The sequence below is a fragment of the Diorhabda sublineata genome, chromosome 10, assembly GCF_026230105.1.
Source record: "Diorhabda sublineata isolate icDioSubl1.1 chromosome 10, icDioSubl1.1, whole genome shotgun sequence".
Classification (NCBI taxonomy): domain Eukaryota; kingdom Metazoa; phylum Arthropoda; class Insecta; order Coleoptera; family Chrysomelidae; genus Diorhabda; species Diorhabda sublineata.
This window is the reverse complement of record NC_079483.1, coordinates 3,786,943-3,799,624: the sequence shown is the minus strand read 5'-3', so window position 1 is coordinate 3,799,624 and position 12,682 is coordinate 3,786,943. Positions and strand designations below refer to the sequence as shown.

Below are 12,682 nucleotides of genomic sequence, written 5' to 3'. Positions count from 1 at the left end.
GAGAAAAATCATAACAATGGATGCTAATCATTCAACTGTTTGTGGGTGTTGTTTGTGGAGTTACTGCAATATGAAACAACAATTAATGCAGATTCATACGAGTTTTAGAAAACTTTTTGACACTTACGGAGGCATGTTGGCCCCCAGAAGTGTTTTGATTGACTACAACGACTCCTTCAGCAATTTAATGGGACATTTTTAGACCCCCACCATACAGTCCCAATCAACACTGAGTAATTTTCATCTTTTCCCTTAATTGAAACAGTGGCTTGGAAGGCGGCGCTTCCAAATTGACGTGGAGCTCAAATAAACCGTCACAACACACTTCCAATCATTTACGGCTCCATTTTATACAAGGAATACTGCAAAGCTTTTTCACAGATGACAAATGCTTCAATCGTCAAGGTGATTATATAGATGAATAAGCTGCATTGTAGCTTTATTTCTGTAATAAAATCTTTTTTGTATACTCACGCATCTTTATTCACAGGCCGTGGGAGGTTTGAAGAAACACTAACCCTCATTTCCTAGGTCTACTCCTAAATTTCTATACTCTGTCAATATATGACGAAAAAAAGTCACAAGTGACCAAATTGGAGAATTAAAAATTTTGTAAATTTGGGTTATTATTAACTTTAGAAAACACTATAAAAGTTGCTTAAATATAACTATCATAATTATAACGAATTTTCAAAATTAAAGTGAAAAGAATGACAGATATGACACAATCTAGAGAGATTAGTCAATTCACTAATAAAAAATAATGAACTGATAATGAATTCAAATTTGTGAAATGAACTAGTTTTTGATGATTGTGATATGGATTGTGGAGTACAGTATTTAGTATAACACAAAAAATTTCGACAACTTTCACTTTCACAAGAATATTATGGATTTGAATTGGGGGAATGAATTAATAACAAGCCACTTAAAATCAATTCATTATAATTATATCAAGAAACATATACATTTGGAATATTTACTAATAAATGTGAAATGGAAGAGGTTTGTACAATAATTACAAATAATTGCGAAAATTTCACTTGTAATTTGAGACGTACGCACAATTTTAATTAGACACATACGGAAGTTGCCTGAAAAGACATTTTTTCCATAATTATTTTTTTTTCAGTATATTTTTCTTTTAAATTTATAAACTTAGACTATTGGCGCTCCAGCCTTTTTAATCCATGGAAATAATAGCCAAAAAAACCTTCGACCTCAAAAAATGTTTCAGTTTTATAAAATAAACGTTGTAGTCTTAGTATGTGGATACGATTCAAGTACTATTGAACTGTATACATACAGTTTGTCTAATGTCACTTTAATGTGACAAATAGAAACAAAGAACAGAGAAAGTGTAACAAGTAAATGCGATAGTAGTCTATTATGTACTCACTGAGAAGAAATGTGTTTCGTTTCCAACTGTATGTATACATATGCATATCTTCAATTTCTTATTTCTTGGATGATATATTGATAAAAAATTGAAACAGAAATACCTCAGGACGAATTTATAAAAGCTATAGAACTCACAATTACAACAACGTACTTTAATATGAAATATACAAACAAATTAATGGTTGTGGTATGGAAGCTTCCATTTCAAGTGTTATAGCACGATTGGTAATGGAAGATCTTGAGGAAACTGTCCTAAGCAAACTTGATATAACTAATCCATTCTCTTTCCGATATGTAGATGATTGCATTACTGCCGTACCAAAGAATCAAATTGAAAACATAAATTGAAAATTCAATTCTTATAATAAAAAACTTCAATTCAATATAAGAAACCAACTTGGTCCTCAAGATATTTAAAATTCAATTCATGTCACAAAAAAGATCAATGATAATAAGTTTGGCTGATAGATCATCCAACTATCAGATTCTGAATTTAGATGCTTAGCTATTCAAAAAGTAAAAACTGCATTGAAAGAAAATAATTATCCGAAAAATGATAAATAACATATTTAAGAAGAAGGATAAGCCGATACTACAATCAATTAAAAAACAAAACATAAAACATTTTTCCTTACCATATGTACAAGGACTTTTTCAACAATTATCGAATTATTTCAATATATATATATATATATATATATATATATATATATATATATATATATATAAATATATATATATATATATATATATATATATATATATATATATATATATATATATATTTCAATAACACCAAAACACCAAAAAACAAAAGAAGTAATATTATATATTAATTACTTTGTAATGATTATGATGATTTTTAGAAATGGTTCACATTCATCAGAACGAAAATGCTACAAAAGTTGAAAAAGACCAAAATAATTTGAGTCAAATTTATAGCTCTATTTTGTAAATTCTAATAAAACTACAAATAATTTGATTGATTGAGTACTGCAATATATTTGGGATGTAAGGACTAAAGAAAAATTAATTTTTTTTATTAGAACAAAGTTCTAGTTTGATTTCATTTTTATTTTGATATTCATAATGAAGGTGATCTATTGATCAATATGAATACGCAAATTGATAGTGTCAATATCATATTTTGATTTCGACTTAAATAAAAGTCGCAACGTCAGTTTTATCTATCTTTCAAAAATTATTAAAAAACTAATTTTGAAACAGAAGAGACCTAAAATCAAGAAGATTTAGAAACATATACATTTACCAGTCTAGCCTTCCTCTTTTTTCTATTATATTGTGAATATCCAGTTTTGAGAACTGTATGTAATGACAGGTATAATACATTGGTGACAGACTTTTATTATATATATATATATATATATATATATATATATATATATATATATATATATATATATATGCATAATAGTTAATCTAATAAGATTTATGTCGATCTTAATATTTCTTTTGTTTGGCTTTTTTTCTTTTCTTCATGATTTACAATCTTGAGAGAGTTACATCTATTTTAGTCAAGCGACCTTATTCCAAATCGACCGACTAACGCAATTGCGATCTTTCTCATTTCTTCTTGTAGTTTCTTCATTCCATCGTTTGTTTTTTTGATTCAAGATATGTTCTGTCCTCCAGTAAAAAATTTTTCAATACAACTTAACTGTGTGAGTGTGAGTGGTCATTCGAGTTCTACTATAATAAAATGAATCGGAGCAGCCTGTTGAAACTAACAATAAAAACGACACAAACTTTTTATTATATTCCATCGAAATTTTTTCAATTTGAAGTTTCGTACTTCATTATTAAATGTATATGCCACTCTTGTAATAATTTTCTAATATTTGAGCTGGAGAAGCATCCATTTATAAACTTATGGACAAAACAGTCTCGAAAGTAGTTTCAAACCTCAAACGCATATCCTTGTTTTCGAGACTTCTGGAGTCTCCAGCCTTCCGTTCATGTTGTCGGATACTTGAGTATTGTGATTTTTAATCAAAAGAAAAAACAAAAGAGGTACAGAGGTCAAAGCATCTATAGAATGGAGTAATAATTATAATTATCATGCTTATCTGAATCCAGAAATCGAAATGTAAACATTCATATGTCTTCAGTAGGATTTTGAAGTTTCATGTCTTCCTTTGCAATCCGGTGCTTAACTAAATCCAGAAGGAGTTCAAATAGCATTAAAGATATCCGTATAAAATTTCTAAATTGTTGTACATCTTCTAACCTCAGCATTAATAAGAATAAAATAATTTATAATGAACTTGTCACTGTGAGTATCTCACTCTTTATCTCGAGACTTAGTCTCGGGTGGACATGAAATATTTGAGTTCTCGAGACTGAAATGGGTCTCCGGAAGCGGTCTCGAGACTGAAAGTGATCGCAGATGGACAATAGCTTGAAACTAGTCTCGAGACTTATTCTTAGGTAAACACTTACCTTCAGTGGAGACCAATCTCTGTCATATAGGAAATTTCTGTTGTTTAGCTGAAATTTGAGTATAAAAAAGGTTTGGAAAAATAAACTGATTACAGGCACAAATAATTAAGAATATTAAATAATAGTATATTGTTTAACGAGCAAGGAATTATATTCTTTTCTCACGTGTATGAAGTTCACAGCATGAGTCGAGCATTCCATGACGAGTTATACAGTATACTTTTTCTATGGTTTTGAAAGTTAATACCGAAATAATATAACAAACAACATGAACTTCTAATTTGATGTCATTCATTATTTACATTTAGGTAAAATAAAAATATCAATTACACATTGAATAACAAAGAAACGATATTTTCATTCTTTTCAGAACGTTTTAAACAAACTACACTATAACACAATCATTGTTTCATCAAGTAAGAAAATGAAGTTGAAGATATACAATGTACCTCATTAATCTAACACTTGAGACACCAGTTTTGTGTTATAGCCGTAGAAAAAAATAATTTTTCAGAATAAACATATTTCACTGTTTGTTGCAGATTCCGAACATTTTGCTACATCAAACAGTCTCGGAAGCTTCTTATTCTCCAGATTGCCCCCATTCGATTTGAGTAATTTCGAAGAAATCTCTCCACAGTGTAGGAAACAAAGTAAACAGTTCATACAAGGGCTACGCAACTTTCAAATATGGGCCTTAAAAAGTAAGTACTAAGATACAAACTATTTATCATACTCTTCATTTTAAACTATCAAACTAGTTAGACTATGTTAACTGAATTTTGACTATCAAATAACAAATCTTTCCAATTCATACATTTCTACTTATGTATACCCCTCGTTTATAAGCTCCATAGGAACCCTGCATTGTTTACAACGGTTGGGTTAGCTCCTTTAGGACACATACCTCTTTCTCTTTCATAGATTCAACGAATTTATTTCAGGATCAGGATCATGAATAAACCATTGCTCATAAGTTATTATCGTTTCCGATACGTTTGGGTCATTTTCAAAGGCATTTAATTTGTAAGCACAAAGATTATCGCAGATGCTTGCTTTCTGAACATGAGAATTGCTGACATCATTTTGGTACATACGTAAAATTTTTCGTTTCAGTTTTAGGAGTTCAATTTATTGTTCTACACTTTCAATATCTAAAAAGAAAGAACAAATTTGAAATGAATTCAGGCTACATCTATACGTGCAGTCAGTCCCTGATCTCTTAGCCTCATATAGTAGATTAAATAGAGTGCGTTTTCAAAAATCTTTATATACGTGTCATTGACAAGTCTAAAAAAGGTTCACACAAAGCTTCAATTTGCCGCTTCCATCCATTTTATAGTAGAGCACGAACGATCACTCAATCAAGTGGTTTTGAAAAATATCTTAAACTGAGTTTCAGCATGGAGGCTGTTTACGGTGACTCGGGTCCCTTCTATTCAACAATCAAAATTTGGTTGCTTTTCTGGAAATGAGAATTATTAAAAGACAAGAAGGGAGAATTTATTGGAAAATAATCACGTTTTTTCATGCTATGTATTCTGAATTTGCAATTCCATATTTGAATGACACATTTACGTTAATTTCCTCAAAAGATATTTATCTCAATATTGTGCAACTGGTATCATCATGAATGGAACAAAACTATAGGTTAACAGATGAATTTTGTCAGTGTTTGAATTCGTATTCCAACTAAATTATGTGGAAGTAAGTTTAAACTTTATCAGTATCCCATGAATTCATAATGGATGGATTAATTATAATTCTCACAGGTCTCTTGCACAAAATCTTTCACAAATAGATCACGACACGATACAAATTATTATCTAAAACTATCAGTAACTTCAGTTATAGAGGTATGAACCTCAAATTAGTTTTGATATAGAGTCGACGAAAACTATTTTTCTCTGGCATACATCAAAATAAAAAAGTGAAAGCATGTAAGATTTACAAACCTTTTGAAAAAATTACGGAGCACCTAGACAAAATTTTTATGATCTCAGCAAAATCACCGTGAGGTCTAAAATATAATTCTGAGTTTTTGTTAACTTTGCATACACTTCAACGTAAGTTTTAGTTACCGAATCTGTCAATATGACAGACAATTTAATCGCGACGCATTAGTTATATACAGGATGTTTCTATATTCGAACGACAACGCTCTACCACAGATAGATCTCAATAAATGATTAATTTTAACATAGGAATATGAACCTCCACGGGGTCTAGTTGCTGATATATAGGGTGTTCAAAATTTTGAATCAAAATCAAAAATTGGCCATAAATCAAGAACGCCTTTAAATTTTTTTTCGAAATTGGTCACTAATATACTTTTTAATGAAGTAATAGTTTGACACAAACAAATTTTGGAAAAATTTAATCAGTGGCGCACCGTCAGGGTTAGTTATCACTTTTATCCCCCTATTGGTTACGCCACAGAATCAAATTATTTTTTTTAATTTTGTTTTAAATTGCTGAATTGGAACTAAAATGAACAGTGATGTAGAAATTTGCCTCTAAACAAGTCTGCAAGCACGTAAGTAATTTACAAATTAATTAATTAAACATTTAATTTCTAATAATGACTAAGCGTAAGTAGTTCAAAACAAATGAAAATCATTCATAATCTCAATTGTTCAAACTGTTAGTCGCTTACTTCAATACATTTATTATACCGTTTTGTTTTCTGCCGCAGCTTGAGTAAATATAGCCTCGTCGGTATACAACACATATTTTGGAAAATCGTGTCAAATAAAGAAAGTCTCGCGAATTATCAAAAATATGACACGTGCCTACTAGATTATAATTTAGAAATATTGTGTAGTATATAATTACCTGCAGACTTTTGTTTAGATGCTAAAAGGTCATTGGTTTTTAAGTAAAAATAATCAGGCAATTTAAAACAAAATTTGCTCCAATGGCGTAAAAAATAGGGGGATGAAGGTGACAGCTAACCTATTAGTTGGTTAGTTGGAAGCATATTGGTCACCAAATTTGAGAAAAAAATTGACGGCGTTCCTGATTTATGGTAAATTTTTTATTTGATTTACAATTTTGAATACCCTATATCTCAGCAACTAGGCCCCATAGGGGTTCTTATTCCTATGTCAAAATGAATCATTTATTGAGATCTCTTTGTGCTACAGCGTTGTCGTTCGAATATACAGGGTGATTCATTAAGAATGTCCAATCTCTGAACTGTAGATTCTGGACCTCAAAATATGATGATTCTGCTCAACATGCCTTATGCAAATATTGCTAGTTTCCGAGATACGGGGTGTTCAAAGTTTAAATTTTGATTTTCGTAATAATTTTTTATGTTTTCACAATTTCTCTTTAAAAATTGGCAATTTTACGTTTTGACGTGAGGAATCATAATTTGCACTATAATTTAAAATTGCTAATAGAGGGCGCTAGTTACACTTGTTTGTGTTAATTAAATCAAAGTAAACTTTTTTTGGGCTAAACTTACAACTAAAATAATAAAAAAATATTGAAAACGTTAAGTTCTACAAAAAAAAAGTTACTCTTCTTTGATTCGTGAACTCAATCGGTTATCAAGTTATTTGCTTCTAAAAAGATCAATAAATGTTAATTTTTTCATAAAAAATTTTATTATTCCTTAAATATGTAACAATAACAAATTTGTAAGCAAAAATAAAAAACTTCAAAGCAAATGCTCAAAATACCCACCATGATCCGCTTTCGTAAAGATCTCTTAATATCAAATAATCCTTGTCTATTATTTTTAAATACATCCGCGGCTTCTTCTATTTTCCGTCGCAGTTATAGAAGAGGAGTAATTTTTTCATTGTAAAATAATGCCTTCATTTGCGACCAAATTGAAAAATTCAAAGGATTTAAATCAGGGCCTCTTGGTGGCCAAGCAAACTCACTTCCACGACCAATCCATCTATGCGGAAACTGTTCGTTTAAGTATTGACGAACTTGTAAAGAATAATGTGGTGGTGCTCCGTCGTGCAAAAACTACATATTTTGTCATAAAAGCGAGAGGTATATCCTCTGGTAGTTCGTGTAAATGTTCTTGAAGAAAATCTAAATAAAGAGGTCCGTTTAAATTGGTTGGCAGTTCAAAAGGACCTATTAAATACCCACATATTACACCACACCAAATGTTAACCTTAAACTCGTGCTGAAAATATTCCTCGTCTGGTAAATGTTGCCTCATCAGTAAAAATAATTGTATTCAAAAAATCGGGGTTAACATTTTGTTTTTCTTGCAAAAAAATTAAAATTTATTGAATTTTTTAGAAGCAAATAACTCGATAACCGATTGAGTTGCACGAATCAAAGAAGAGTAACTTTTTTTGTAGAATTTAACGCTTTTTATTATTTTAGTTGTAAGTTTAACCCAAAAAAAGTTTACCTTGATTTAATTAACACAAACAAGTGTAACTAGCGACCTCTATTAGCAATGTTAAATTAGAGTGCAAATTATGATTCCTCATGCCAAAAAACATAAAATTGCCAATTTTCAAAGAGAAATTGTGAAAACATAAAAAATTATTACGAAAATCAAAATTTAAATTTAAACTTTGAACACCCCGTATCTCGAAAAATAGCAATATTTGCATAAGGCATGTTGAGCAGAATCATCATATTTTGAGGTCTCGAATCTACAGTTCAGAGATTGGACATTCTTAATGAATCACCCCGTAGAAACACATATATTAACGAAGCACAATCGTTTTGTTATGGGTGATGGTTAAATTGTAGTTTACAAATATCTTTTATTCTATTTTCAGTGTACGACTCAACAGCTAAGTTACCATCTGGTATTTTGAATGGTAACATCAATCAATTCGGAGACTTCGATATGTGCCTTGACGCTTTTTCGCAAAAGCATGGTATCCAAGGTCAATATTGTTTAGCTTCTATAGAAGTTGAAAATCCGAAAAGCTCTTATTTGGCTGGTCTGTATCAACTCATCCACTCACATAATCATTTCAAAAGTAAACTTGAAGACGTAAGTAACTTCTAGAATATTTATTAGGAAAGTTGTTTTAGTCTTAATAATTTAGAGATTGCCACATGTGAATAGTTCATATATGCGTTAGAGCTATTATCAATATGAAGCACAAACTATGTTCTAAAGAAGCACTTCGTCGTTTTCTACACCTATGTAACTAAATAAACTGTAGATGTGAGATCAATAGATTTTATTTAGGTATTCTTCAAGATAGTATAAGTAAAAATTCAAATTCTAATTGAAAATGTTGCCAAAACGAGACTATATCCGTATCAAAAATAATAGAATAGAGTTTGCCAATAGAATAAAACGTGACAAGTTTCCCAATTTCCCAAAAAAATTCTTTTAGGTGGATGCGACCACCTTTTTCCATTATTTTCGTATCTCTTTCTCTGAATGTTTATGTTTTCTTAGCATCTTCAAGTCTCTTTTCAGTAACTGCTTTCTCGATATAATCGGAAGTTTACCGAATAAACTTGTGTAAGGATGGATACTTACACAAGTTATAGTTGTACTCTTCATGAATTTCAAGTCTTATAAGTTACCACATGTTCAATTTGATGCATAGGAATTTTCACACATATAGCAAAAATATCTTCTACAAATCTTTACTGTGCTTTTGGAAAATATTTAAACAGCGATTACCTTAGTACTGTTCTAGTGGTATTAGTAAGCAGTGTGTTGAGTACTTTAAGGGAATCTGCTCAACACGTTGAGCCCCAACCAGACATGATAAACTTTCCCCTAGGCCAAAAGATATTTTTATGTTTTTAAACTTCCTGTGGGGTTTCTACCCAAGGAAAAATTAAGAGAAAATTTATTTCAAAAAGTGCGAGAAAACAATGTTTTTCTGTGCGGTCCTTATGCTCTCTTTGGACATGAGGGAAAATTTGCCCAGGTCCCAGAGCGATCCTATGGCCGGCACACAAGAAACATCATTTTTTGTTCTTTTTAATCGAAATAGATCTTTTCATTATATTTCTTGGAAAAGCTACAAACTATGTGCAGTATAGAAAAATAAAAACAAATTTTTGTTTGTTATTCTTATCCTTTGTTTTCTGTTTTTATATAAAGTGTACACAAATGTGTTTTGAAAAATATATGAGTTCAAAGATAATGCTTGTGGGTGAGGTAATATTTACTTATTTTATGTTGAAACATTCAGAAATACGCGTGTCAATACTAAGTGAGGAAAATTACAAACTAAGAAAACGAAAAAGAAATAACAATATTAAAATGGCAGGATAAGCTTTCTACAAAGCATGCTGTTGAGACAGCAAGCATTAACAGAAGATCAGGAGTATTTATGAAGCCTCAGCTTTGGTCGACTATAACAAAGGAAAATTTTCTGTAGATTTCTCTGATCAAATGACAAGTTAGAACACTTCTTTAAGAAGGACGTTGAAGATGTATAGGAAAATTTATTTGTTATTTGTTACAGCAATGGTAAATGCTCATATTCTTCATAAAATAATAACAAAAAAGGATGAAGGAATTTCTGATTTTTAAATAATTGTAACAGAGAAGTTACTGAAGAAAGAAACTACGGCATTAACGCCAAAACAAGAAAGAAGGTTTAAGTAAAAAGAAGAGAAGAGGTTCTATAGGGTGCAGTGGAAAATATTGAGAAATAAATTATTGGAAAATCCAAAGTTATAGTGTTTGCTTTGGAAAACCATATTCTTGTAATCCGTGTTTCGCGGAAAAACAAACAATTGTGATTGCAATAACAGTTTTTTAAAATCGTCATTTTTTATACTCTTAACAGGTACAGGTACAGGTGGTCTAAAGGTAGCAGAAATTAAAATTTCAATAAAATTTTATTTGAATTATGTCGAGGAGAACAAAAAAATATGAAAAACATGAAAATCATAAAAAAAAATGGACCAAGTGTAGGTTAATATTTCAAGGACTAAGACTTTCTTGGACTTTTCAAATTCATCCTACTTCACTCTCAACCCTAAACTATCTTTTTAAATACACAACCCCGAAATTTTACACAGCATCTATACTTAGAATGAAGACTGGTCATGGGAGATATCCCGCCCATCTTGCTAAGCTGTGTATTATACAATCATCAACCTGTACCTGCGATAATAAGTCTTTTGCTGATCACAATCACATTTTTCTGGATGCAGCAATCACATTCATAAAACAAACAATTTGGTGCAGTTACTTGTTAAACAAAACTACTCCCTACCTCTGAACCTCAAACACCTTTTAAACATAGACAACCGACATACTTTAGATTTATTAGTAAATTTTGTTAACGATAATAAAATTAATATTTAAATAATATCATTAAAACATTTGATGGCCTTGCTTCCAAGCTATTTTCTTTCACACGTTTAAATACGGTCGTGGCGGAGGCCGTGGAGGCAGTTTGAAATAAAGTACCTCTTGGGGTTCATAGGACTGCTTAGGGCTGCGGGGAAAGCTCATTTGCGGACCTATGGACCGCACCGGAGCTCAACGAGTTAAGTTGCTTTTCCGTCATTTGTAAATGTGATAATCATTATTATATATTAGAATATTCTCTATAATAGAACATAATTTTAGCCCGGTCATCGTGTACCTCGTTTTTCATCAATAAATTGGGCTTTATGTGTTCCTGATAGCTGTACTGCGAAAGATGTAGAATTGGGTTTGAAGAAAACCGTGCAGAATATATTAAATGGTACCGAATTTGAAATCCGATACGAAGTAGATCCTAGTATGTGTCAAAAGAAAACCGTCGTCAAATATCCTACTTCTTTGTACATAACCATGTAAGTTTAACATTGTTAACATTTAACATATACGAGCATATATTGAAAAATTCTTAGCCTACTATAGAACCAAACAAAATTTCAATGACAAAATATTTTATTACTCAACATATCTCCGTAAATGTGCTCTTAACCCTTTTAAATTCAGGTACTTGATGATGACTCGATACTCCAATTTTTCGATTTTCAAAATTTCGGTGGACAATTCATTCAATTTATTGCGTAACTCTGGTTCACTTTTTTGACGTCAAACTTTATACTGACACTTCTAATAAGTTATTGTTGGTTTGCTATGGTAACGCAATATTTTGTTTATGCATGGAACTGGTCTAGGCTAACTAGATATCAATACATTCTCGTAATTTGTAGTTTTTCGTATTTGTTTTGATGTCACAATTTGAAATTTGTTGTTTTCAGAGCTATCTTTGGATTCATCATAGTATGGGAATGTGTAGCAACTTTATATGATATTTTATCTTTTGGAGAAAAAGGTAAGTTTCGTGAATTATGAATGTTGAGATTTCATTTCCTGGCAAATAAATAAAAATACAGTAAAACTCCGCTCAACGCAACCGATATGTTCCATCAAAGTAGAGCGTACGGTGAAATAGCGCTAAAAAAGGATTCACATGTGAATAATGGGGTTAGGGGAAGATAGATAAAAAATTGGTGATAGATCTAGAAATTATTTTTTCCTAATGAACATAAAGTCAATAGTTTAATACTTTTGAAAATAAAAACAATATAAACGAATATACTTATAGAAACAAATAAAATTCAGTCAGTCAGATCATTCAGTCTATTCTTTGTTTTCAATTTTCTGCCTTTTTGTCAAGAAGGCATCTAATGTAGTTTGCATTTTTCTCTTTGCGTTTTGTTAATAATTGTTGATAAGTTGATAATGCATCTATAAGACCCCGTCTTGCTTTTGAAGTTATGTCAAAATTTTCATTATTTTTCTCAAATTTTGATCATTTTTAACGAATTGGTCCACAATTTCAGTTATAGTGGTGAAACACCTTTTCACAAATCCTATCCAAAGAATCTTCCATCTATCTACTAT

General features: G+C 30.7%; 1 protein-coding gene across 1 annotated transcript in view; it reads left to right on the top strand.

Annotated features, from left to right (window-relative positions):
* Positions 1–12,682, top strand: part of LOC130449262 (O-acyltransferase like protein) — a 94,534-nt gene that overhangs the window by 56,834 nt on the left and 25,018 nt on the right. The window contains exons 2-5 of the mRNA XM_056786966.1: positions 4,404–4,565; positions 8,628–8,848; positions 11,411–11,619; positions 12,037–12,110. Of these exons, the coding sequence (XP_056642944.1) occupies positions 4,404–4,565; positions 8,628–8,848; positions 11,411–11,619; positions 12,037–12,110 (666 nt within the window). The remainder of the gene's footprint in view (positions 1–4,403; positions 4,566–8,627; positions 8,849–11,410; positions 11,620–12,036; positions 12,111–12,682) is intronic.